Source organism: Lepidochelys olivacea (assembly GCF_965140295.1).
Source record: "Lepidochelys olivacea isolate rLepOli2 genome assembly, chromosome: 21".
NCBI lineage: Eukaryota > Metazoa > Chordata > Testudines > Cheloniidae > Lepidochelys > Lepidochelys olivacea.
The window spans coordinates 16,801,857-16,827,808 of NC_140431.1; the positions used below are offsets into that span (position 1 = coordinate 16,801,857).

Here is a 25,952-nt window from a genome sequence, read left to right on the forward strand (position 1 = left end):
GCGAGGAATAATAAACAAAGCGCCAAGGCAAGGGTTAACAAAGCTGTCTGGGAGAAAGGCTGTTTTTCTGGGGGAAAAGATCTAATTTTTCTTTCCAGTGTCATTCAGGCTGGTTTGAGGACTAACCCTGCTGTCAGTGTTCTTCCAACCAGCCATGACTGTGGGGCACCTCTCCCCGTCCCCCGACTCTCGCTGTGCTCTGCCCCTCCAGGCGTGGAGAGGAGCGATCCGTGCTCACAGCACATGGCTGGAGCCGGGGCGGGAATCTCTAAGGTCACTCTCTGCCTTGCACTGGTGTCAAGGCCCTTTGCCACAGTTTACCCCTGTAAAGGACTAGTGGACCAGCACTGCGCTGGCATTATTACATTACCAGCTCGCCCGCCAAAGAGCAATGAGATCCGATGGCTGGAAGCCGAAGCTAGACACATTTGACGAGAAATAAGGAGCACATTTTTGATGGTGAGGGTGATTAATGGTTGGATCAACTTACCAATGGGGGCAGGGTGGAGTCACCAGGTGAGATTTTTAAATCCAGGTCAGGTGTCTCTTCCTCAAAGCTCTGCTCTGGCTCAGCTGCAGGCTCTGGGCTGGATGCAGGAGGTCAGAGGGGCTGGTCACACGATCTGTGAGTCCCCCATGTCCAGGGGAATGATGAGGTGTCACGGATTCCTGCAAGGTACCCGCTGCTCCGCTGACCGATGCAAAGGGCGGGATGTCGGATGGGGTCTCACCCCGCGGACTGGGCGCCGACCTCCACCCCGAAGGGGGGCCACGTCAGCTGAACTTTCAGAGTCACAGCAGCACAGCGCCCCCTAGTGTGGATGCGGTTAGACTGGTATAAATGGTTCAGCTCTTCCTGGATAGGAAAGGAAATAAGCGATACCTTGGCCCAGGTCCTCCAAGGCACCTAACTTCCAGTGGGATCCCTTGAGGACCCGGGCCCTTGATACCGGTCATGTTGGCACGTGAGGAATAGCCAGGTGCTGAGGGCTCTCAGTAAATGCAGAGGGGGCTCGGCCACCTGCAGGATCAGACACAGCCCTTTTGCATCTGTCTGTATTGAAGCAATCGTGCTAAGGTTTCCTGTGCAATGCAGCTCCTTGGTGCTGCTGTGTGGTGTGCAATGTCCCTAATGAGTCATTAACGGGCTAGCAATTCCTTATGCAAATAAGGGGGGAGCAGCACCAGCATGGGAGCTAGCCCTTGCGTTACAATTGTACAAGGGTACGGAATAATCCGTCACAGCAGCTGGATGGCCGGACGCTCCCTCTGCAGCGGGTTCAGGCTCCTCGCCCAAACATCCTGCTCCTGCTCCCGATGGGCACCCCATTGCTCCAGTGGGACTTGGATCAGGCCCAGGCAAAGCTGCCCATGGAGCCCACCCTGTGGCCCTCGGAAAAGGAGGCATCAAACAGTAAATAGGTATTAAAGCTGCTACTGACCCTTGAGGGGCTGAGCATCCACCGAGCTCAGCACCTCGCAGAATTGGGCCTTGCTGGAATTCAGCTGTGACCAAACCCTCCCACTTTTGCCTCTGTTGTAAGTTACACTCGAGAGAGCAAATAAAACTCAGTACAGACTAGAAGCATTAAAATAGCCCATGGGCCTTAGGGGAAAATCCTATGGCAGTAGGGTTCTATAGGTCGTTTTATATGCCTACGGAGAAGTGATCCGGCTCCTGGGTTTCGGAAAGACCTTATAAAGTTCAGCATCAGGGATGGAATTGGCTACTCACATCTATAGGTTGGCTCCCAAACCCTGGAGAAAAGATTTCACTTCCTATTCAGTTCTAAAGGGAGCCCTCCCTGCTTGGCCAGGCGGTTGGTGTGAGCAGAGACTGGATCAGGGCCTCTGAGTACCTAGGTGGGGAGAAGATTCCCGAGGCCATGTCGACATGGGGAAAGCGACCAGCATGGCTAGTGTGGAGTAACCTGTTCTGGAATAGCTCCCAGGGTGGCCTGGAATAGCTAGCCTGGACTATTCCAGAACAGGGAAATGACACCATTACGTTGTTTTCTCACCGTGCTGGCACCATGCCACTCAGTGTGCCCCCTGGAGACAAGGCCTCGGAGCAGAGGGTCTTTCATCTAGCCGACAATGGCAGGACAAGAGTCAGCGCTCAGAAAGAGTCAGGAGATTTTGAAAAGCGATACATTCTGGGGCTCTTTTGCTTTCTGTTTTGGAAATGTCCTTGTCTGGAAATGAAACCGGAAATTCCTAACATGGCCCCGGGAGCTGGAGAACAAATCAGACGTCTTAAGACTCACCGAGTGTGTGTCCAATGCCTGCAAGTTGGAGACAGACAAATTCACATGGGAAATAACCCTGGAATGGCTGCCCTAGGACTTGGGGGATTCGCCATCACCTGGGTCTTAAACCTGAGATCGGGCAGCTCTTTTGAATGGATTTGCCCTGGTTTAAGCAGAAGTTCTGGGCTCGATGCTGGAATTGCTGGCGGCAGGGCTGTGGCCTCTGCTAAGCAGGAGCTCAGACTAGATGATCACAGTGGTGCCTTCTGGCCTTGGGATCTAGGACTGTCTGGGTTGGGGGCTTTGCTTCCTTGGGCTTGTCTCTGCCCCCAGCATAACGGCAGCGGGGCGGGTGCAGACACATGGCAGGCCTGCAGCTGAGGGTCCGCTACACGTGCTCGGAGCAGTGGGAACAGCCCGCTCCCGCCCCCTTCAGCCTGAACCGTGCACCTGCCCGCAAGAGAGACGCCCCCTGTGCCTGTGGCCCCAGGTGCGGAAGGTGATGGAAAGGCGGCTGCTGTGATTAGAAACAGGGCACACCAGTGCCGGCAGCCGAGCTTCAGAGATAACACACTGCTGAGCTCACGGTGGCCGGGGGGGCGCAGTTCTGCACCTCACATGGCCCCAGGGTCAATCCCCGGCAGGCCAGCACTGGGGCGGGCGCCATCTGCCTTGGGCAGTGCTGGCCAGGCTATGTGTGCCCCATGGCAATGATGCCAAGGTATTTTCCTCACTCTCCCGCCCCCGCACCCGCCAGTGCCCTGGATCTCTGCTCCTGGAGCAAGAGCCATTTGTATTTCTATTGCAGTTACATGGGGCTTTGCCTGTTCAGAGCAGTTTCTCCGGGAGGAGTGGGGGGGCTGAACTCATGGATGGGCTAGCAGAGATGGGGAAACTGAGGCACCGAGCGGGGCAGGGATTCACTCAAGCTCACACAGCCAGTCAGTGAGCAATCTGGGAATGGAGCCAAATCTCTTGACATGCAGTCTGGTGCTATAACCACTAGACACTAGACTAGACACCTGGATTTGTGCTGGAAATGGCCCAACTTGATGATCACTTTAGATAAGCTATTACCAGCAGGACAGTGGGGCGGGAGGAGGTATTGTTTCATGATCTCTGTGTGTATATAAAGTCTGCTGCAGTTTCCACGGTATGCATCCGATTAAGTGAGCTGTAGCTCACGAAAGCTCATGCTCAAATAAATTGGTTAGTCCCTAAGGTGCCGCAAGTCCTCCTTTTCTTCTTGCGAATACAGACTAACACGGCTGTTACTCTGAAACCTGTCACTAGACAATGCTGCCTCCATGGGGCGAACGGACTGGGTGGGCACAGTGCAATGCAGGGCTCAGAGACGTGCGTGCAGCTCCAGGGGAAGGCAAGGGGAGCTGCAGCTGTATGGCCAGGGGCTGGATCGGGCCCTTCAGGCCCCAGTCCTTCTGCTTGGGCCGGAAGGAGTCTGTGCCCATTCGGTCCCACTCCCCCTCGGCTCACCAGGTGGGGCTAGCAGGGTCCCAAGGCTCAGCAGCAGCCAGAGGGATGCCTGGCAAAGCTGCACCATGCCAGTGGCAGGCCCTTAAAAGGCACTTTAGCTGGGCCTGGGGCGAGTGCATTAGCGGGGCGTGGGCAGGCCTAGAGGGCAATAGCCATGTAGCTCCCAGCCAGGGGAGGCTGGGAAGATGGGCTGACTGGAGACTGGGCTTTTAAGAGCAGAACACTTGGTTTTCCCGCGAAAGGTTTGCCCAGTGGCTGTCTGCATGTACGCACGTGGGCCCAAACAGTGCTTCCGGGTGCAGGTGGGCTCGCAAGTGGGCCAGACAGAACGTGGCTTTTAATGAAAATGTCCTGATTTCTTTCAAAAACTTTTCACAGAAAATACCCCCATTTTCCAGCCGGGGCACTGGTGGTCAGATGGGTGGAGCCGGCACAGAGCCCAGCCAGGTCATGCTCTCCTCTGCCCACGACACTGCCCACGCCCCCGGCCTCTGTACGCCAGAATGGCCCCTCCCAGGGCTCCCGGGTGGCTCTACCGGGCTTGTTCGCCTAGACACCTGGGCAGCGCTCCCGGGCTGGTTCGCCTAGACACCTGGGCGGCGCTCCCATCAGAGGCGGAGCTGTCCCTGGGACGGGCCGCGCCATGCTGAGGCCATGGGCCTGGGGGAGAGCCCCCCACCGACTCCCAAGGCACCCAGCGCCACCTTGAGGCCCGAATTCCAGCTGTGCTGAGCCCCCCCCCCCCCCCCCCCCCGATTCCACTGGAAGTTGCATGTTCTCAGCACCTCTGAAAGCAGACGCTGGCCAGCTCCTGCCCTCCCCCCCACCCGCACAGAGTCGCGCCACCCCCAGGGGCTCCTTGGCAGAGGCTAAATCTCATGCTACCCTAGATCCAGGCTTGTGCTTCCCTTTACCAGACCGCAGTGGCCCCATCGCATTCTCAGCTGTGAAGATTCCAGGGCCGTTCGAGATTAGATCAGGGCACGCTGGGCACCAGGCCCTCAGCCGCAGCGTGGGAAGGGCCAGCCCAGACTCAGGCACTGAGGCCTGCTCGAGGCTAGAGCATTCGGTCGGCTTGGCTGCATTGCTCTGGGTGTGCAAGAATTCTCCCATCGGCCGAGCTGCTCCCTCAGGGGGGAGAGGTCGTCTACGCCGGGGGGGCGCCCCTCACGTGTAGCTAATCCCTGCGTCTTCCTGGGAAGTCTCCCATCTGCATTCCAGCCTGGTCCAACCCTCCTTAGCTCAGAAAAGCGAACGTTCACACACACACCCCCCGCCCGGCTCCTCAATGGCCCCAGGAACAGCTGGGCCTCCCCAGGTGCGGGGCCTGCCTCTCCGTTCCCACCACTCCCCGAGCCCAGGTTCGGCTCCCGCAGTCCCAGGCAGCTCGACGGCCCAGTTAGCACAAACCCTGCAGACATGGCCTCAATAGCTGAGCCAAGCGACAGCTGCATGCAGGTGACACGCCCGCATGGGAGGAAAGGTAATTTCGGAGCCTTGTTGGAGACAACGGGGCCTTAACGAGCCAGCCAATCGGCAGCAGATTGTGCCAGCCGAGGGGAGGAGGTGCTGGGACAGTCAAGGGGGAGTTTAAATTGTTGTTTGTTTAACAGCGAGTCAGCTGGTCCATCTCCTTGGCTTGATATAGCGGCCGGTGGAGCCAGCATGGCCAGCTCCTCAAAGGCACTTGGGCCCCTAACTCCCATTGACTTCAGTGGAAGTTAGGAGCCTACATACCTTTGAGGATCTGGGTGGGGGAGACTTTCCACTGACTTCCCTGGGGCTCGGCTCAGGCCCCTGGCCAGCCAGTGAGAGCAGTGGCAAGTGTACAGGCAGAGGCCATGGGTCTGGGCTCTTGAGAGCTAACCCTGGCCCCAGCACTGAGCTGCTAGCTCACCTGCCCGCTATGGGCTGGCTGCAGGAATCCCTGGATGGCCCCTTGTTGCCTGAGCAGACGTGACTCTTGAGTGGGCCGCTCACTTCTCTGCCTCATATTCCCTGTCAGAGGCTACCAGCATCACTGGCCCACTGGGAGGGTAATTGTCAGGGGTCACCATTATAAAACTATCAGTTCTCCCCAGTGATGCCAGTTATTTCCTGTCCTCTGGCCTCACCCATCCCATGCAGCTCATGGAGCCGGGGTGGTTCTTGGTCTATGCAGGGACTCGGGGGGGGGGAGCTAACTGGGGCTGACTGCCACTCACCCTGCCAGGGAGGTGACACTGATCCCCGAGTGGAGGGTCAGTGTAGATGGGGCCCAGTGCTGCGATAGCTCTATTTCCACTGAGGGGGATGATGGTCACAGCGCTTGAGGGGCTCTATTCACACCTGCCTGGAAGAAGCAGGAAAGCCCCCAGGGGCCACTGTGCCAAGGAGGAATTCACCCCTGCAGGAGGGCGGGCAGCAGGCGAGCATCCTGCCAGTGAGACTGACCCGATCCTCAGCTGGCATAAATCGACATTGCTGCATTTTCTGGGACGGATGCAGGGGGATTTGCACCTGGGGAGGGTCTGGCCCAGTGTTCCTGCACCAGGGGAGGAGAAGCCGGAAATGAAACTGACTAGAGAAAAAGCATGAAACTGAACAATCCCTTGGGGAGAAATGCAGAAAGCCGGGAAACCTTGGAAACAGGGGAGGCTAGATTTACACAATTTATTTGCATACTCATCGGTGTTTTTAATATCTATCTATCTATCTATCTATCTATGGCATTTCTATTCAACCCATCACTGCCAGATCTCAACACTCCCAGGTCTTTTCCCCACCCTGCCCCCAACTCACTGGGTGACCCTGGACAAATCATTTTCCCTTTCTGTGCCTCAGTTTCCTCATCAGTAAGGCTGGGTTAGTGATACTGCAACTGCCTATACTCTCAGGGGAGGGGGGCTGTGAGGGTTCTGATCTATAGCCCAGGTCCCTGGTTGGTGTAAATGGACATAGCGCTATGGAAGGTGATGGAGTGATGCCAATTTACACCAGCTGAGGATTTAGCCCAGCATGTGTATCGTGCTCAGGAATTGGGGCATTTGCATTGTCATCTTGACACACACCCCCGCCCCAAGGATTTGCGGGTGGAGTCGCCTTGTTTGTACATCAGGGGTTCGCTGGAGCAGCTGTCACGCGTTCAGATGCCTCAGAGGTCCCATCGCCCTGCCACTGGCTGGGGACCGATGTGCCGGCTCTACCTGGGGACAGGAGTGGAGCAGGGCGGGTTACTGCATTGTTAGCCCAGAGCTTTCCAGAGATTAAAGAGTGGGCTCAGCAAACAGTCTCTGTGTGAGCACCAGGAGGGGTGGGAATCCCAGTAACCTTTGCCAGTGCCTGCCGCAGCCCCAGGGGTGCCAGGAAACACTCAGCAGGCTTGTATGTCCCTGCCATAAGCAGCATCAAACAGGAAAGCCCAGGGGCCAGCTCTGGCCACTCAACTCACATGGCTGCTGGGCCGGGGGGAGCCCCACTGTCCCGACAGGAGACAGCAAGGTCTGGGTGAGAGGGTGCGGGGTTGGTGCCCAGAGCCCTGGGGTGAAATCCTGGCTCCGCTGGATCAAGGAGAGGTTTGCCATTGACTTCACCAGGGCCAGGAATTCACCCTGGTGTCCGTTCCTGGCTCTGCCAATGACCAGCTGTGGGACCTTGGTCAAGTCATTTTCCCTCTCTGGGTCTCTGCTTCCCTTCCCACCCTCCTGCTGTCTTGTCTGTTTGTGCTGCCAGCTCTGCAGGGCGGGGACGGACATACAGCACCGAGCGCGGTGGGAGCCTGGATGCAGCTTCTAGGCACAAGGCTGCTGCTGCTGCTCCGGGCAAGCGTCTGCACCCCTGACGTCTCTGCGTGCTCCCAGAACACACACGTCTGCGTCCCCGGCCTGCACTCAGGTCACTGCCACACACACAGGGACAGGTGGGACAATGCCCAGGGCGCCTGAGAACACCCCGAGGTCCTCCCCGCCTGTTCCACTGTGCTGCTGGCATCTGCCCACTGGAGAGCGGAGCTGAACTCCAGTTTAGATCACACATGACATGAATGTGAAGGTCTTGAATTCTTACCCCCACTGAGGGACACCAGCAGAGCTGGGGGGTGGGGGAAGCCCAGGGCTGGGCTAGCAGGGGGCTGCAGGTCGGGATTGAGGGGCATCAGCATCTTCCGCCAGTTCCAGGATAATGCTCCTGGTGTCATTTTCCCTTTCATTGACGCTGCTGCTGGTGGCTCTGGGTCTGGATTCTCTTTGGAATGGCTCCTGGTGCAGACCCCCATCTCACAGCCAGGACCCCGCTATGTACTAGCTGCATGCGCACATGCCCCCCACACCTATTCTGGGCTTTGTCTCTGTCACAGAGTCCCTGGGCGATGCTCTGGAACTGCTCCCCATGAAGCCAGTCAGGACTCTGGGGAAGTCTCCTTCCTGTGAGCAGCCTGTCTGCAGGACACAGGGCTCACACGGCTTCCACCTTCCTGGGTCTGACCTCGGAGCCTTCAGCATCCTCTTCCCCTCCGTGCGCTTCCCACAGCGAGTCCGCCCAGGTGGGGTCCTGGGGAAGCCAGGGGGTCCTGCCCCACAACTCCACAGTCAGACGTGACTCTCAGCCAGCCAGTAAAACAGAAGGTTTATTCGACGACAGGAACATGGTCTAACACAGAGCTTGTAGGTGCAGAGAACAGGACCCCTCAGCTGGGTCCATTTTGGGGGGCAGTGAGTCAGACAACCACGTCTGCCCTTCACTCCATGTCTCCAGCCAGCCCCAAACTGAAACTCCCTCCAGCCCCTCCTCCTCTGGGCTTTGTCCCTTTCCCGGGCCAGGAGGTCACCGGATTCCTTTGTTCTCCAACCCTGCAGGTCTCACCTCACAGGGGGGAAGTGTCGGCCATTCTCTGTGTCCAGACCCCTGCAAACACCTGCCCTCTAGGGCTCTGCAATGATCATACCCCCTTACCCCACCACCTAGATACTTAAAAACTGCATAGGGGAAACTGAGGCACCCCCACACTATTCAGAAGAAACATTAAGAACAGTCCCACTTCGTCACATCTGTCCTCCCTTCAAGATCGAACTGAGTGGGGTCACTTTAGCTGGTGACCTGGGGAAGTTCGAAGCCAGCAACGTTCCCATGGATGCCCCAGCATCTCTCCCATTCCTTGTTAGGAGTTACATCAGGCCCTTCCAGTTTCACGCCCTCCCTTAGGTCGGGGGTGGTCGATAGCACTAGTAGGCCGCATGTGGGAAGGTCTATGCGGCCCGTGCCCTTTGGCTGCCCCAAAACCCCAGAGGATCAAACTGGGATTGAGTCTTCTCCCCAACAAGCTGGCCAAACACAGCCACTTGGTTATAGGACTGTTTAACTTTCTTAACAGCTTTCACTCTGTCTGAGACCTTCTCAAAGCTCTCCACACTGGATCTTTCAACAGGAAAGTCAGTGGCTTCATCACAACAGAAAATTTCTGGCTGTTAGGAACTGAAGCTGTCTTGATTAAATCACTTTCACACCCTTCAGTGGCAGTAAACTGCTTGCAAAGACTCCATGAGGATTCCTTTCCCTAGGGCTTTTCTATGCAATAATTCACCCCTCACAGAAATTCTGCTCTTACCCTCTTTACCTAGGGCTTGCTCTAGAGGAACACTTTCCTGAGCAACAACAGACTCTATCTGGGTCTCCCTTACATCCAGAATTACCTCTGGCCCGTCCGGCAGATTCCTACACAATCCCCTTTCAGGCAAACTTACAGACTTCCTAGATAAAAGGTCAGAAGCATTCTCCTTCCCTTTGCCACACACTAGCAACAGGCAAAATACAAGCACCAGAATTGTCTCTGGGATCCCTGGGATAGACACTAACTGGATGCGACCTAGTTACAGGGCCATTCTCCCGAGCAGACACAAACTTAGGACCCTTTCCCTCCTGGGCTTCAGCTGAATCCAGAACCAACTCTGAGACAACTGCACAACCCTCAACCATCACAGGCTGAAAGGCCCCTTCTGTCTGCTCCACAGACCAAGAAGAGCCGGACACACTTTCTCCTTTACCAGACACACAGCTTGGGATCTCATTCCCCTTGTCCCAGCACACAAGGCTGGTCACAGACAGCTGCTTGGAGACCAGGGTAGCTCCCTCCACAGGCAAGTCAATACCCCTGACAGACACAGACACGTTTCCTTCACTGTCACAATTCTTCACCCAGCTAACAGGTAAGGTCCAGGGACTCTCATCTTCCACTCTCCTCGCCTTCCCACCCTGCTGACTGGACAAAGCCATCAGATCACAAGGCTGCCTAGGCTCATCCAGACTCTCCTTACCAAGCACCTTGCCACTCCCCACAGATCCCCTGCCCTGCCTGTGTCTCCCCCCACTCAGCTGGGGTCTCAGCTCCCACTGTGCTCAGCACTGCCCTTGCTGTCCCAGTGGGGGTAGGCAGCGAGCTCCCTGCTTTCCTCACTGCATCAGAGCCAGCGTGAGCCCCCTCTCCGGTGTGCAAGGGGGCAGGGAGCATCTCTCTGTCCCACCGAGCCCAAGGGGTCTGGTTACAGGCAGGCAGGTATCCTGAGCCTAGCAGCTCCTCCCTGCTGCCAGCCAGGTCATCTGCATTTTCACTGACCATTTCCCTCTCCGCCGATTGGTTCCCCGGATTCAAAGTGGGGGAGATTTAGGTTGGATATTAGGAAAAACTTTTTCACTAGGAGGGTGGTGAAACACTGGAATGCGTTACCTAAGGAGGTGGTGGAATCTCCTTCCTTAGATATTTTTAAGGTCAGGCTTGACAAAACCCTGGCTGGGATGATTTAGTTGGGGACTGGTCCTGCTTTGAGCAGGGGGTTGGACTAGATGACCTCCTGAGGTCCCTTCCAACCCTGATATTCTATGATTCTAAATTCAAACCCTCGGCAGTTACAGGAGCAAGGCCTGGATCCTGTCCCAAAGAGACAGTCACCCCACAACAGGGTCTCGCAGCTGGTATCCTGGAGAACCCCAACAGCCAGCCAGCCCCACCCCTCCTGGGTCTGCACAGGGATCTGGGCAATAGAGAGTGCGAGGGGCTTCATTCCTTGGACCCTCACACAGCCCCTCAGCATCTGAGGCTGCACCACCCAGGCCCTGAAAACAGTTCTCTCTGTCCCAGGATCTCACGACCCCAAGGATGTCTCCCCATTGACCATCACCTTCCGCTCCCACTGGAGGTCCGAGGGGCCTGGCCCCAGGAGACTCCACACAGACATATCGGTTGGTGTCAGGAGTGGGAGCCTGTCCACCTCCCCACCCATCTGGCTCACGGAGTCTATGGCCTTGGGACTCAGCAAGGGAGCTAGACACCGGGGCTTTTCTGCAGGGTCCCCCTGGTTCAAATCGCCAGCCTGCTCAAAGGCAGTGAGGTGGCATCCACATCCCCCGCCCCTTAACCAGGGGCAGCAATTTAGTCTTGAGGATCCCTGCGGAACTGGCCCCCTGGGGTCTATCCCCACTCACCTCAGGGAGGTCCCCTAGGCCTCTCCGCCCCACCACCGCCAGTTCATGCTGCTGCTGCTTCTGCAGCTCTTTCTCGGGCTCTCGCTGTCTCTCACAGTCCTCTTGCTCTCTCGGACTCAGCTCCAATCCCATCCATCTCCGATCCCCTGATGGGGAACCCGATCGTGAAGACCCCCGTCTGGTCGGGGACAGGAGTCTTGGCGATGCCTGGCTCCCGCTCCAGCTGCTCCCAGATCCTGCGATAGCCCCATTTGGGGTCAGGAATCTGTTCCTTAGAGCGGTCATCCTCCTCCAGCTGCACGATTAACTCTGCTTTGGTGAACTTTCCAACGCTCAACCCTCTCTTTCTGCACAGGGTTACAATGTCCTTCTTAAGGAGACGGTGACAGGCCATCACTCCGCTCCTCCCAAGTTGTTGTGGACTCACAGGCCCGTGTGTTCACAGCTCCCCACGGTTTCCAGGGAGAACCCCTAGTGTGCCAGCCCTTCTCGAGGTCACCACCTCTTTGCCAGGGTCGAGCTGCAGACTCCTCCGCCCCTTGGACTGCTCGCTGCAATCCGCAGGGGAACCCTGTTACTGCAAAAGTCCTTCTCACTGGTCACACACTCCCAGGGGTTAACCACCCCCCGAAACCGTCTCTCTCTGAATCTTCAGCACGCCTGGTCCCCGTCAATCCCCCTTCGTTTTACTGCTCCCCAGTCACTTACTGCAGGAAGCGCCATCCACGGGGTGCAGTAGATCCCACCACTGCCACCAGTTGTCACAGAGTCCCTGGGCGATGCTCTGGAACTGCTCCCCATGAAGCCAGTCAGGACTCTGGGGAAGTCTCCTTCCTGTGAGCAGCCTGTCTCCAGGGCACACGGCTCACACAGCTTCCACCTTCCTGGGTCTGACCTCGGAGCCTTCAGCATCCTCTGCCCTTCTGTGGGCTTCCCACAGCGAGTCCGCTCAGGCGGGGCTCCTGGGGAAGCCAGAGGGTCCTGCACCCCAACTCCGCAGTCAGACGTGACTCTCAGCCAGACAGTAAAACAGAGGTTTATTAGACGACAGGAACATGGTCTAAAACAGAGCTTGTAGGTGCAAAGAACAGGACCCCTCAGCTGGGTCCATTTTGGGGGGCAGTGAGCCAGACAACCACGTCTGCACTTCACTCCATGTCCCCAGCCAGCCTCTGAACTGAAAACTGTCTCCAGCCCCTCCTCCTCTGGGCTTTGTCCCTTTCCCGGGCCAGGAGGTCACCTGATTCCTTTGTTCTCCAACCCCTTAGCTCTCACCTTGCAGGGGGGAAGGGCCCAGGCCATCAGTTGCCAGGAAACAGGGTGTCGGCCATTCTCTGTGTCCAGACCCCTGCACACACCTGCCCTCTAGGGCTCTGCAATGATCATACACCCTAATCCCCCCACCTAGATACTTAAGAACTGCATAGGGGAAACTGAGGCACCCCCACACTATTCAGAGGAAACATTAAGAACAGTCCGACTTTGTCACAGTCTTGCCCTGAGAAGCCATGAATTTGCAGCTGGCGGGAGAGGTGTGCGAGTCCACCCAGCTATTCTGTGCTCAGGGGGACACATGACGTATAATTAACAGCTGCTTAATTGATTTGCCTTGGGGCTTAATCACAGAGCCTCCTGAACTCTCCCTGCATGGGCTCTGTGCCAGGGCAGCTGCCTGTGCCAGGGTCATTGTGGCATGAGCCAGAAGTTAGCAGCTGGAGACACCACGAGGCATCTACCCCCTCAACAAGTCTCTCTTCCCCCAGGCTCTGTTCCTCCCTCCCCATCTCCCGGCCCGGGAAAGGTCAGAGGGGTGGGCAGCTGCCAGCTCGCTCGATCTCAGGCCTAGTCTAACTGTCCCCATTGAACTGGGGTCCCAGACTCTGCTCCCCAAGTGCTCCCGGGCCATGTCCTGTAGCCCCAAGGATGACGCCCCGGCTCACTGGCGTCCTTCTCGTCCTGCAGTTTGGCAGGACCGAGGTCATCGACAACACCCTGAACCCCGACTTCGTGCGCAAGTTCATCCTCGACTTCTTCTTCGAAGAGAAACAGAGCCTGCGCTTCGACCTGTGAGTGCCGGGGCCCCGGCCCTGCAGAGCGGGGTGGGGGAGAGGCTCTGAGGGGAAAATGGCAAACGCTGCAGCTCAGGGAAGACCCTACAATAACAACCACATATGGGCACAGTGAGTGACCCTGGCTGGGGCTTTGCTCGTGTGCTCAAATCCCATCAACATTCAGTGAGAGCCTGTCATGACGGCCTGTGTGACATCTCAGTGGTGCGCTGGCCTGGTGCATGCGGGGGGGGACATACCATGTATCATGTCAGATCTATCATGGTCTATCATAGTATCATGGTCAGATCTCCCAGCCCCGGACACTGGAAAGCGACTCCCCAGCCTAGCCCATAGCTTGGGGCCAGGGCGTCCCCATGGGACGTGGGAGACCCGGGTTCAAGGCCCTGCCCTCAAGCAGGAGGCCGTGCACTGCCCTAGGAGCAGCTGCCTGGTGGTGATGGGGATTGCCAGGTCCTGCTGGAGGGGGGGGTGCTATGGCCACGCATCATGTGCTTTCTCCTCCCGCCCCCGCAGGTACGACGTGGATTCCAAAAGCCCCGACCTCTCAAAGCATGTGAGTAAGAGCATGTTCCCTGCCGCCTGCCCCGCCATGAGAGCTGCTCTCACCCCTCCTGCCCTGCACACTCCAGCCTCGTGCCCCAGCGGGGACCCGGGCACCAGGGTTTGGCAAGGAGGCCTGGTGCCAGGACTGCCAGTGGCGTGGTGATGCCTGGCCTCACGACTGGCAGACACCCAGTGGCCCCTATGTGAGTGAGTTTGAGGGTCTCTGGCCAGGTACCGGGCAGCTGCCTCACCACCATGCCACTTGCCCCCCTTACTGGCAGTCTGAGGTTGACTGGGCCTTGGAGACTGAACCTCCCTGTTACTTCATCTGGGGATTCCTGGGGCTGAGGGGGGCTGCAGGTGCCTTGGCTGAGCAGGTGCGTAGAGCCTGAGGGTGGAGATGGCTCTCCATGGGGAATAGTCAGCCCATGCCAGGCTACATCGCCAGCTTCCCAGGGCCCTGCCCCAGGGCAGGGATTGTTCTGTGTGCCCGTGTCATTGTCAGATGTGCTCATGGTTGGGAGACCCAGAGCCAGGGCGTGGCTGCAGCCCATCCTGGTAGCGGGGGCCAGTAGGGGAGCCAGGAGTCCATGAATCTGGATTCAGGCCCATCTCATCAGTACGTTTACAGTGAGACCCCAGGCTGCCAGTGGGATTCGGATGGCCCACTGCTAGTAGCATAAATCACCTTTTGCATTGCAAAGTTTTGCCCTGCAAAGAGCCAGTTTCCCAGGAGCCAAATGCACAAACATTTCCCCATCTGTCCCAGACCGGAATTCTTCCCGCAACACCCCCGCTTGGTGCAAAGGTGCTGTTGCCCCGTGAGGACCCGTTCTCACGAAAACTGATTGGTTTGCCCTGCTCCAGCGAAGGCCACCAGCAGGGCCGATGTGTTGAGGGGTCTGAGCGGAGAATCCGGATTCTTGGTGCTCATCATGGTCCTTTGCCCCGCCAGGATTTCCTGGGCCAGGCGTTCTGCACACTGGGGGAGATCGTTGGCTCAGCAGGAAGCCGCCTGGAGAAGCCACTGACGTGAGTGCTGGGAACATGGGGCAAAGGGCAGGTGCGTGTGGGGACAGCAGGGCAGGGGTGAGCAGCTTAGACCTTCGTGGTGCCCCATGCTGCTCAGTGAGGGGTTTGAGCTCCAGGGAGTCACTGCTGATTTACATGGGGGAGAGCATTGTGGGAACCAGGCCCAGTGCGGTTACTCCTAGGTTACAGGGGATGAGTGTGAGGGGAATCTGGCCAGTGGGGTTACTCCTGGTTTACAGGGGGTAAGTGCAAGGGTATCGGGCCAGTGGGGTGTGTGACGAAGCAGGACTGTTCTTAATGTTTCCTCTGAATAGTGTGGGGGTGTCTCAGTTTCCCCTAGGCAGTTTTTAAGTATCTAGGTGGTGGGATAAGAGTGTGTGATCCTTGCAGAGCCCTAGAGGGCAGGTGTGTGCAGGGGTCTGGACACAGAGAATGGCCGACACCCTGTTTCCTGGCAACTGATGGCCTGGGCCCTTCCCCCCTGCAAGGTGAGAGCTAAAGGGTTGGAGAACAAAGGGATCAGGTCACCTCCTGGCTCGGGAAAGGGACAAAGCCCAGAGGAGGAGGGGCTGGAGAGTGAGTCAGTTTGGGGCTGGCTGGGGACATGGAGTGAAGTGCTGACATGGTTGTCTGGTTCACTGCCCCCCAAAATGGACCCAGCTGAGGGGTCCTGTTCTTTGCACCTCCAAGCTCTGTTTTAGACCATGTTCCTGTTGTCTAATAAACCTTCTATCTTACTGTCTGGCTGAGAGTCACGTCTGACTGCGGAGTTGGGGGGCAGGACCCTCTGGCTTCCCCAGGACCCTGCCTGAGCGGACTCGCTGAGGGAAGCACACAGAGGGGCAGAGGATGCTGAAGGCTCCGAGGTCAGACCCAGGAAGGTGGAAGCTGTGTGAGCTTTTTGCCCTGCAGACAGGCTGCTCACAGAGAGGAGGCTTCACCAGAGTCCTGACTGGCTTCATAGGGAGCAGTTCCAGAGCATCGTCTGGGGACTCCATGACAAGGTGTCACGGAGTCCCCGGGCGATGCTCTGGAACTGATCCCTACAAAGCCAGTCAGGACTCTGGTGAAGCCTCCTCTCTGGGAGCAGCCTGTCTTCAGGACACACGACTCACACAGCTTCCACCTTCCTGGGTCTGACCTCGGTTCATTCAGCATCCTCTGCCCCTCCGTGCGCTTCCCACAGCGAGTCCGCGCAGGCGGGGCTCCTGGGGAAGCCAGAGGGTCCTGCCCCCCAACTCCGCAGTCAGATGTGACTCTCAGCCAGCCAGTAAGATAGAGGGTTTATTAGACGACAGGAACATGGTCTAACACAGAGCTTGTAGGTGCAGAGAACCGGACCCCTCAGCTGGGTCCATTTTGAGGGGCAATGAGCCAGACAACCACGTCTGCACTTCACTCCATGTCCCCAGCCAGCCCCAAACTGACTCACTCTCCAGCCCCTCCTCCTCTGGGCTTTGTCCCTTTCCCTGGGCCAGGAGGTCACCTGATTCCTTTGTTCTCCAACCCTTTAGCTCTCACCTTTTAGGGGGGAAGGGCCCAGGCCATCAGTTTATAGAATCATAGAATATCAGGGTTGGAAGGGACCTCAGGAGGTCATCTAGTCCAACCCCCTGCTCAAAGCAGGACCAATCCCCAATTTTTGCCCCATATCCCTAAATGGCCCCCTCAAGCAGGCCAAAGCTCAAACCACTGAGCTATTCCTCCCCGCCCAAGTTGCCAGGGGACAGAGTGTCGGGCATTTATGTACACTGGCCCTTTGCTCTTCAACAATTACATCACCTTATCCCACCACCTAGAGACTTAATAAATGCCTAGGGGAAACTGAGGCACCCCTACAGTATTCAGAGGAAACATTAAGAACAGTCCCACTTAATCACATGGGCTCACTCCTGGGTTACAGGGGGTGGGTGTGAGGGGAATCGGGCCAGTGGGGTTACTTCTGGCTTACAGGGGGTGAGTGCAAGGGTCATTGGGCCAGGGGGGTTACTCCTGGGATTCAGGAGGGTGAGTGCGAGGGGCATCGGGCAAGTAGGATTACTCCTGGTTTACAGGGCGTGAGGCATCTGGCAGGTGGGGTTACTCCTGGGTTACAGGGGGTGAGTGCAAGGGGCATCAGGCTAGTGGGGTTACTTCTGGGTTACACCCAGTGGCTGAGGGGCGGGGGGTGGGGGAGGAGGGACCAGGCCCTGAGCTGCGTTTGTACGGTGCAGAGCCAGGCAAGAGAATCACAGCCACCGTGGGCTGCTGGAGACGGGATTGTACAACATCGTCCTGGTGACTTTCCCCTGGTTCCCCCCTGGCCTCTCGCTCCCTGAGGTCCTGGTATGATCAGTGCGGAGCCAGCAGGTGTTTTCCTCCTGTGCTCGGCCTCTGGTGGGCAGATGAGGCTTTGCTAGCCCAGCGGTGCAAGGCTGAGAGTGTAAATAGGACCGAGTGTCTGAGGCCTGGCCTGTAAACCCAGAGCAACTCGGACTCTACTGCGCGAGCAGCCTGGCTCCCGGCCCAGCCGCTCACCCGCCTGCCCCTTCTCTCCCCGACTGCTGGCCTCCGCCGGCCTCTGCCTCGCATGCCCTGCAGCCAGAACCGCACCAGCCGCCTTGGCCAGCAACAGCAGCAGGCGCTCATGGCGGGCGGGGAGGGTGGGCCAGGGGTTCACGAGCCCTCAGTCCTAGTGCCGCCTCCACCCCAAACTCCCTGGGTAGGTCACTAGCCGGCTGCTCCCAGCAGTGCATGTGGGACAGTGCCCTGCACAAGGGGCGTGCGAATTCTTACACTAGAGAATTGGGGTTGGGAGGTGCAATGGCACCAGGGCCAGCGATCAGTCGCTAGGCATCTATGTGGGGATAATGCAATTCCCCAAGGGTCACCATGGCAACCTCCACTGGGATTTCTGGGCATCTTCAGCCACTGAAAAGGACTCTGGTGTTTAAAGCCGACCTGAAGTATGCTGTTCACTGCTCCTTGCTGACAGAGAAAGGAGACCCAGAGGGGGGTGATTTGAGGCGTTTTGTTTTTTCCCTTTGAAATCTTGGGAATGTCAAGATTGGCTTTCCCAGCTTTTGCTGGCTATCTCGTCGGGGGACCCAGAGCTGTGGATTGGGGACCCGAAACTGACAGAGTATCAGTGCCCAGACATTAACAAAGATCACTTTTCTCCCAAGAGTTTCTCAGGAGTGTGAGTTAAATACCCATTAACACCCCCCCCCCCAAAAAAAACAGTGCTTCAACCCGATGTGACGAAGTGAGACTGTTCTTAATGTTTCTTCTGAATAGTGTGGGGGTGCTTCAGTTTCCCCTAGGCAGTTCTTAAGTCTCTAGGGGGTGGGGTAAGGGTGTATGATCCTTGCAGAGCCCTAGCGGGTAGGCGTGTGCAGGGGTCTGGACACAGAGAATGGCCGACACCCTGTTTCCTGGCAACTGATGGCCTGGGCCCTTCCCCGCTGCAAGGTGAGAGCTGAAGGGTTGGAGAACAAAGGGATCCGGTGACCTCCTGACCCCGGGAAAGGAACAAAGCCCAGAGGAGGAGGGGCTGGAGGGAGTTTCAGTTTGGGGCTGGCTGGAGACATGGAGTGAAGGGCAGACGGGGTTGTCTGGCTGACTGCCCCCCATAATGGACCCAGCTGAGGGGTCCTGTTCTCTGCACCTACAAGCTCTGTTTTAGACCATGTTCCTGTTGTTTAATAAACCTCTGTTTTACTGGCTGGCTGAGAGTCACGTCTGACTGCAAAGTTGCGGGGCAGGACCCTCTGGCTTCCCCAGGAGCCCCGTCTGAGCGGACTCGCTGTGGGAAGCGCACGGAGGGACAGAGGATGCTGAATGCTCCGAGGTCAGACCCAGGAAGGTGGAAGCTGTGTGAGCTGTGTGTCCTGCAGACAGGCTGCTCCCAGAGAGGAGACTTCCCCAGAGTCCTGACTGGCTTCATGGGGAGCAGTTCCAGAGCATCGCCCAGGGACTCCGTGACACCCCCCTCCACCCCCCAAAAAAAGTGCTTCGACCAGCCTGACCAACTCTCCCTTCTCCCCTCGGTGGCCGAGGTTTCACTTCCTTGGTACCTGCAAAGTCATAATCCTGCTAGCTTTCCAGCCATCCTGAGAGAGCCCCAGGCAAAGATGGTTAGGGTGGATGAGACCTGAATTTCTAATGTAACAAACAAGCAGGCAAATCTTTTAAGAAAACACTTTTCAGGCCTTCTTTGTCTGATAGGAAATGCCCAACTCCCCAGCCATGGACCACCCCAGGGCTAATAAACCAAGTCAAGCATGCAGAGTCATTCTTCCTGGGGCCTTTCCCACCCCTGCACAGCATCAGTGTAGCAGGCAAGCGCCCGGTGCCAGGCCGGCACGTGGAGCTGACAGTGCTGGGCGTCAGTCCCAGGTGAAGCAGGGCCTTGCTGACCTGTGTCACAGGCAGGAAGCGTGTGTGGCTTGCTTTGAAATGGGAGGTGGGACTGGTCTCCCCAGCTGTGCCCGCCTGTCCATCACAGCAGAGGAGGGAGAGCCCTGGAGGGAGAGCCCCGCATGAGGCCCGAGAAGCCTGCCAGCCACTGCTCCCTGTGCAAGCTGGGTGCTTCCGGCACTGGCTTAGTCTGCTGCAGGGGGTCCCTCAGGTTTCCCTGCCCCTCCCCAGGCCTGCCCAAGCATAGGGCTGTGTCACACCATGAAGCACTCTCCCGGCTCTAGACTTGAAAGGAAGGGGGGCCAATGGTCCGGACCCTAGGCTGGGCGCTGGGAGACCTGGCTCCAATGCCCTGCTCAGCCCTGGACTCGTTTGTGACCTAGGCAATTCACACAGGGTTCGTCTCCGTTTGACCACCATCTGTAAACATAAACAGCAGGGTGGCTCGGGCCAGCTGCCCGCATAGAGGGTCAGCTGGGATTGCAGCTCAAGCAGAGCTGGCATGGGAACGTCTAGGCCAGCTGAGAATCCCACCTCCCACTTAGTCGTCTGTGCTCCATGGGGGATAACAGCTCTGTGCTGGGGCACGGGGTGCAGGAGGGGAAAGAGTGTGACCTGCTCTGGTACTGCAGTGACTGGGACAGTGGAAACACCACCGGAGGGTGGCCAGCTCCTGAGATGGACTAAATCCATCTAGCCCCTAAGGATCGCACCATTTCCAGCTGGGTCCCCCTAGTGCTGCTGCCATTCAGGGAAGGGGGATCTGTTTCCCTGGAGAGGAGCGTTTCCCATTTTGAAATGCGCTGGATGGCTCAGTGCCCCCGCTGCTCCCAGGCCACTCCCAGGGACCCGCAGATCAGACCCAGGGGATTGTCAGAGTGCTTGATAAGAACAGTTCTGGGGAGTGGGGTGAGGCAGAGAGGGGGCTGCATGGCAGGTAACCTTATTTAGCACCCGCAGCCGGTGCCAGGTTGGAGTTACGGGGCGGGGTTGTAGGAATTTTTTTCTCTTATTTTAAGGCTACTTGCAACCCTTCAGAATTGCTCCTGGAGGGTTCGTTTCACTCTAGCTAGCAGGAGCTTGCTTCAGAGCAGTGTGGCAGCTGAGAATTCCCTCTGGCAGGTGGGGGTTTTGCTGCCCTAATTGTTGGACTGGATGCCAAATTCTGTTTATTGTATGTGTCAGAGAGCAAGGAAGAGAGCACCTGTGTGTGTGTGTGTGTGTGTGTGTGTACCTGCACATGTGTGGGTGTGCATGGGCGTGGGCATGCGTGGGCATGGGCGTGGGCATGGGTGGGCGTGGGCATGGGTGTGGGCATGGGTGTGGGCATGCATGGGCATGGGCATGCGTGGGCATGGGCGTGCGTGGGCATGGGCGTGCGTGGGTGTGAGACACAGAACATACTATTATTGGCAGTTATTATTAAACATCTTTATGCGGAGCCCATTTGGACACTTCCCAAAGCTTAATCTGAGCCAGCTAAGATGCTGCTGAGCCAGAACAAACCCCCTGCTTCCTGCAGCACTCCCAGCCAGCAGGAATTAATCCATTGGCAAGGCCAAAAGAGCCAGGGCTTGCAGTTCTTTTGGAGAGGGGCAGATTCCTGTCAACCTATTGCTGGGGTCCTCAGCAGCTCACAAACACTGGTGAAATAACCATCAATGCCAGTGCTACAGATGGGGAAACTGAGACTCAGAGACATGGTCAGGGTCACACGGGAAGCCAGGAATTGATCCCTGATGCCCCAAATCCCAGCACAATGCCTTCATGACTGGACCATCCTCCCACCCCCAACAGCTCTCAAAGGCAGGGGTCTGCTCCGGGGACTGCTCCGTCACCAGCCCTGCCCTGGCATGCTTGCCCCCGTGAGAGCACACACAAGTGTGCCTGCCTGGGGGAGCGTGCGGGACCGAGCTGGGAGGGCTGGAGTGGGAGCTGGAGCCGGCCTGCCCGTGAGCAGGGCTGTAACCATTCGCTGGGGTAAGAGACCTCCCTGCCTTGGGTCTCCTGGCTGACTTCCAGTCCTGCCAGGCTGTCCCAGCACAAACCCAGCAGGGCAGTCTTCCTCAGCCCACCATCCCCCTCCCCTGCCTGCCAGCACTGCCCCACACACCTGCCCTCCACGCCAGCCCCCTCTTCTGCTGTCCCCATCCACTGGATGGTGCACAGCCAGGACATCCCGAGGGGCAGGGTCCTGCAGAGCACATGGCCTGGCCTGGGGGTGGTGAGTGTACAAGGGGGTAGGCAGGGAGCCAGCCCAGCCATGGTGTGTGGAGGGTTTGTGGACTCTGGCTACTGTCGGGTTTTTCAGTAACACTCGCCCCGCGCTCACTCCCCAGAAGACGTTTTACAAAGCGACCAAACCTGATTCAACAGGAAGCCAAGGGCTGGGATCCTGTAGGGCACAGAGATGGGAGCATCACTGTGAACCATCTACTGGCACTGCAGGAAAGGTGGGCGAGGTGACCTCACATTAAACTAGCTTCCTGGCTCTGCAGGCTGGGAAGTCTTGATTATGTAAGCGGGGGAATAGTCCCGCTATTCTGGGGAACTTTCCTGGCTTCTGCACTACCCCAGTGAAGTGGGCTAGCAAAAGGATCTGAGTCCTCGCTCCCACTTCCTTTAGCTAGTGGCCTCCCTGTCCTTGAGGACTCCCCTTGCACTCTCCTGTCTGGCAGAGTCCTCGTAACCCCAACAAGGCTGGGCCTAGGAATCCTGGGGGGGCTCTGTGACGAAGTAGAACTGTTCTTAATGTTTCCTCTGAATAGTGTGGGGGTGCCTCAGTTTCCCCTATGCAGTTCTTAAGTCTCTAGGTGGTGGGATAAGGGTGTATGATCATTGCAGAGCCCTAGAGGGCAGGTGTGTGCAGGGGTCTGGACACAGAGAATGGCCGACACCCTGTTTCCTGGCAACTGATGGCCTGGGCCCTTCCCCCCTGCAAGGTGAGAGCTAAAGGGTTGGAGAACAAAGGGATCAGGTGACCTCCTTGCCCGGAAAGGGACAAAGCCCAGAGGAGTGGGGGCTGGAGGGAGTTTCAGTTTGGGGCTGGCTGGGGACATGGAGTGAAGTGCAGACGTGGTTGTCTGGCTCACTGCCCCCCAAAATGGACTCAGCTGAGGGGTCCGGTTCTCTGCACCCACAAGCTCTGTGTTAGACCATGTTCCTGTCGTCTAATAAACCTTCTGTTTTACTGGCTGGCTGAGAGTCACGTCTGACTGTGGAGTTGGGGTGCAGGACCCTCTGGCTTCCCCAGAACCGCGCCTGCGCGGACGCGCTGTGGGAAGCGCACGGAGGGGCAGAGGATGCTGAATGCTCCGAGGTCAGACCCAGGAAGGTGGAAGCTGGGTGAGCTGTGTGTCCTGCAGACAGGCTGCTCCCAGAAAGGCGACTGCCCCAGAGTCCTGCCTGGCTTCATGGGGAGCAGTTCCAGGGCATCCCCCGGGGACTCTGTGACAGAGACAAAGCCCATGGGAAAGGTTAAAGGAAACACATCACCCCGCTCTGTGGCAGGGAACACCACAAACAGCGTCTCTGGAACATCCGGGCAGTTCACAGTCTGTTTCTTGTAGGTCCCAGGCCCCCTGCTCTGGCCCTGGCCGTGCTGCGGGGGTGCTGCGGGTCGGACACTTGCTTTGGTGGTGGCCACTCGCTCTCAGGCTCTAGGTGGGAGGGCCCTTCTTCCCAGCGTTGCCCCCGCCCTGTCGGGGTTACCAATCCCCCTCCGAGTCCGGCCTGCAGAGCCTCTGGCTGAGGCGTCTCCCTGTGCTGGGCCCGCTGCCCAGGGTCCCCCTCGCTCTCCCCAGCTGCTCACCGCACCCGGCTCCGGACGGCTCCAGCCCCAGCTGCACCACTCGGTCTCTGCACGGCTGCTGCTCTGCCTCCAGCTCCCTGGGCTGCTTCTCTGGCCCCTCATAGAATCACAGAATATCAGGGTTGGAAGGGGCCCCAGAGGTCATCTAGTCCCACCCCCTGCTCGAAGCAGGACCCATCTCCAACTGCATCATCCCAGCCAGGGCTTTGTCAAGCCTGACCTTAAAAACCTCTAAGGAAGGAGATTCCACCACCTCCCTAGGTAACGCATTCCAGTGTTTCACCACCCTCCTAGTGAAAAAGTTTTTCCTAATATCCAACCTAAACCTCCCCCACTGCAACTTGAGACCATTACTCCTCGTTCTGTCATCTGCTACCACTGAGAACAGTCTAGAGCCATCCTCTTTGGAACCCCCTTTCAGGTAGTTGAAAGCAGCTATCAAATCCCCCCTCATTCTTCTCTTCTGCAGGCTAAACAATCCCAGCTCCCTCAGCCTCTCCTCATAACTCATGTGTTCCAGACCCCTAATCATTTTTGTTGCCCTTCGCTGGACTCTTTCCAATTTATCCACATCCTTCTTGTAGTGTGGGGCCCAAAACTGGACACAGTACTCCAGATGAGGCCTCACCAATGTCGAATAGAGGGGAACGATCACGTCCCTCGATCTGCTCACTATGCCCCTACTTATACATCCCAAAATGCCATTGGCCTTCTTGGCAACAAGGGCACACTGCTGACTCATATCCAGCTTCTCGTCCACTGTCACCCCTAGGTCCTTTTCTGCCGAACTGCTGCCGAGCCATTCGGTCCCTAGTCTGTAGCGGTGCATTGGGTTCTTCCGTCCTAAGTGCAGGACTCTGTCCTTGTCCTTGTTGAACCTCATCAGATTTCTTTTGGCCCAATCCTCTAATTTGCCTAGGGCCCTCTGTATCCTATCCCTACCCTCCAGCGTATCCACCTCTCCTCCCAGTTTAGTGTCATCTGCAAACTTGCTGAGGGTGCAATCCACACCATCCTCCAGATCATTTATGAAAATATTGAACAAAACCGGCCCCAGGACCGACCCTCAGGGCATTCCACTTGATACCGGCTGCCAACTAGACATGGAGCCATTGATCACTACCCGCTGAGCCCGACAATCTAGCCAACTTTCTAACCACCTTATCGTCCATTCATCCAGCCCATACTTCTTTAACTTGCTGGCAAGAATACTGTGGGAGACCGTGTCAAAAGCTTTGCTAAAGTCAAGGAACAACACGTCCACTGCTTTCCCTCTGGCTCTGGTTGCTACAGCTCTGCTCCCAGGACAGGGTCTGCTCTCCCTGGGCTGCTTTTCTGGCCCCTCTGGATCTGGTTGCTGCAGTTCTCCTTCCAGCACAGGCCTGCTCTCTGGGCTGCTTCTGTGGCCCCTCTGGGTCTGGGTGCTACAGCTCTGCTCCCAGGACAGGGTCTGCTCTCTCTGGGCTGCTTGTTAGTAAGGGGGCAACAGTCCCCTTACAGTAACATGACCTGTTCCCTGGGGCCTGGCTGGGGCTGGAGAGAAGGGGAACCTTCCCCAGTCACTTGCTGGGACACCAGCTCAAAGTCTCTCTCTCTCTCTCCCACTCTTCCCCATGTAGCCAGCCTTGCCCAGCCTGCCGCCTTTCACCCGGGACATGGGGACACACCCTGACGCACTGCAGCAGCCTGGCTGGTCCCATGGTAGCTGCAGAGACACTCCTGATGTTTCCAGGCTAGGTCTGACGTCCCAGAAGGGGACTTGCTCAGCGCTCTTGCCCTCACTGTGTGTGGGGCCAGCCCTCCCGGAACCAGCCCCTCTGCGAACGGCCAGCGCTGCTCTCCTGTTGCAAGGGCAGATGAGCTGCTAGGACATGCGAACCTGTTTCCATCTAGACTTGGCTAATCAAAGGGAGCAGATGAGGCCCTGGATGTGCCTGGACAAGCTGGATCACGAGCTCTGCTGCGTCTCCAGGAGGTGTCGGCTGGTCTTTGACGCTCAGCTCACTTGGGGAAGGTGCTCCAGGTGCCCGGAGAGTTCAGAGGCTCTGACTGCAGAGCAGCGGGCACAGATGCTTTGTCTCCTCGGCTGTGCTTTTGTGCTGACAGTTTCAGGGGGTGGCTGCCTGGGGACGGCAGGTTCCTGAGAGCCTGCAGAACATAATTGTCCTCCTTGTTTTGAGCACCTGTTCTGTCCCCGAGCACGGGGTAGCACCACGCGGCAAAGCTCTGAGACTCAGACCAAGACCTTGTTAGGAATCGGTTCCATGCCGCATGCCACCCACCCAGCCAAAGTCCCAAGCGCGGTGTCAAGCCTGGTGAGGGCTCTCCGGGGAGCAGGCTGCTCCGATGAGGAGTCCAGAGGGGAAGTCTCCAGGACATGACAGCCCCTTCCCATCCACTCCCATGCACCTTGGCTCTCTCTGCTCCCTTTGCCTGGCATAGCTTCCTCTGCATCCCCCAGGACAATGTCCTCACTGTGTGAGCCTTCTCCTCTGCATCTGCTGCTGTCTGGAACTGCATCCCTGCACCACCTGGCATCACTCCCTCTCTCTGTCCTCCCTATCCGGGGCCTAACACCTCGGCACCTAACCTGTGTCCTCCCCTAGGAGCCAGGCAGGCTGATGCCTCTGACACCCGCCACCTCCACGTGGAAGAGTCCCTGCCTCTGGCTCACAGCACTTGGATGTGGAGCCCCCAGTGTGGCTGCTGCAGGGGTGGCGCACGCAGGGCACCCAGTGCAGGACGGCACCACATGGCAGCTCATGGGGCCACGGGCCTAGGGCGGGAATGGCTGGCTCAGCTGATTGGCAGGCATTTACACCCAGTCTGGCAAGTCGTCGCCATCCCGTGGCTGTTTGGGGGCCCCTGCATGGAATGAGTTTGCAGGGTCTCAGACCAGTG

The 25,952-nt window shown here is 57.6% G+C and overlaps 1 protein-coding gene across 2 annotated transcripts in view; it reads left to right on the forward strand.

Moving 5' to 3' along the window:
• The window catches only part of CPNE5 (copine 5), a 197,881-nt gene that overhangs the window by 50,969 nt on the left and 120,960 nt on the right, over positions 1 to 25,952 (forward strand). For both annotated transcript variants that reach the window (XM_084611211.1, XM_084611212.1), the window contains exons 4-6: positions 13,158 to 13,261; positions 13,781 to 13,820; positions 14,766 to 14,842. In XM_084611211.1, the coding sequence (XP_084467337.1) occupies positions 13,158 to 13,261; positions 13,781 to 13,820; positions 14,766 to 14,842 (221 nt within the window). The remainder of the gene's footprint in view (positions 1 to 13,157; positions 13,262 to 13,780; positions 13,821 to 14,765; positions 14,843 to 25,952) is intronic.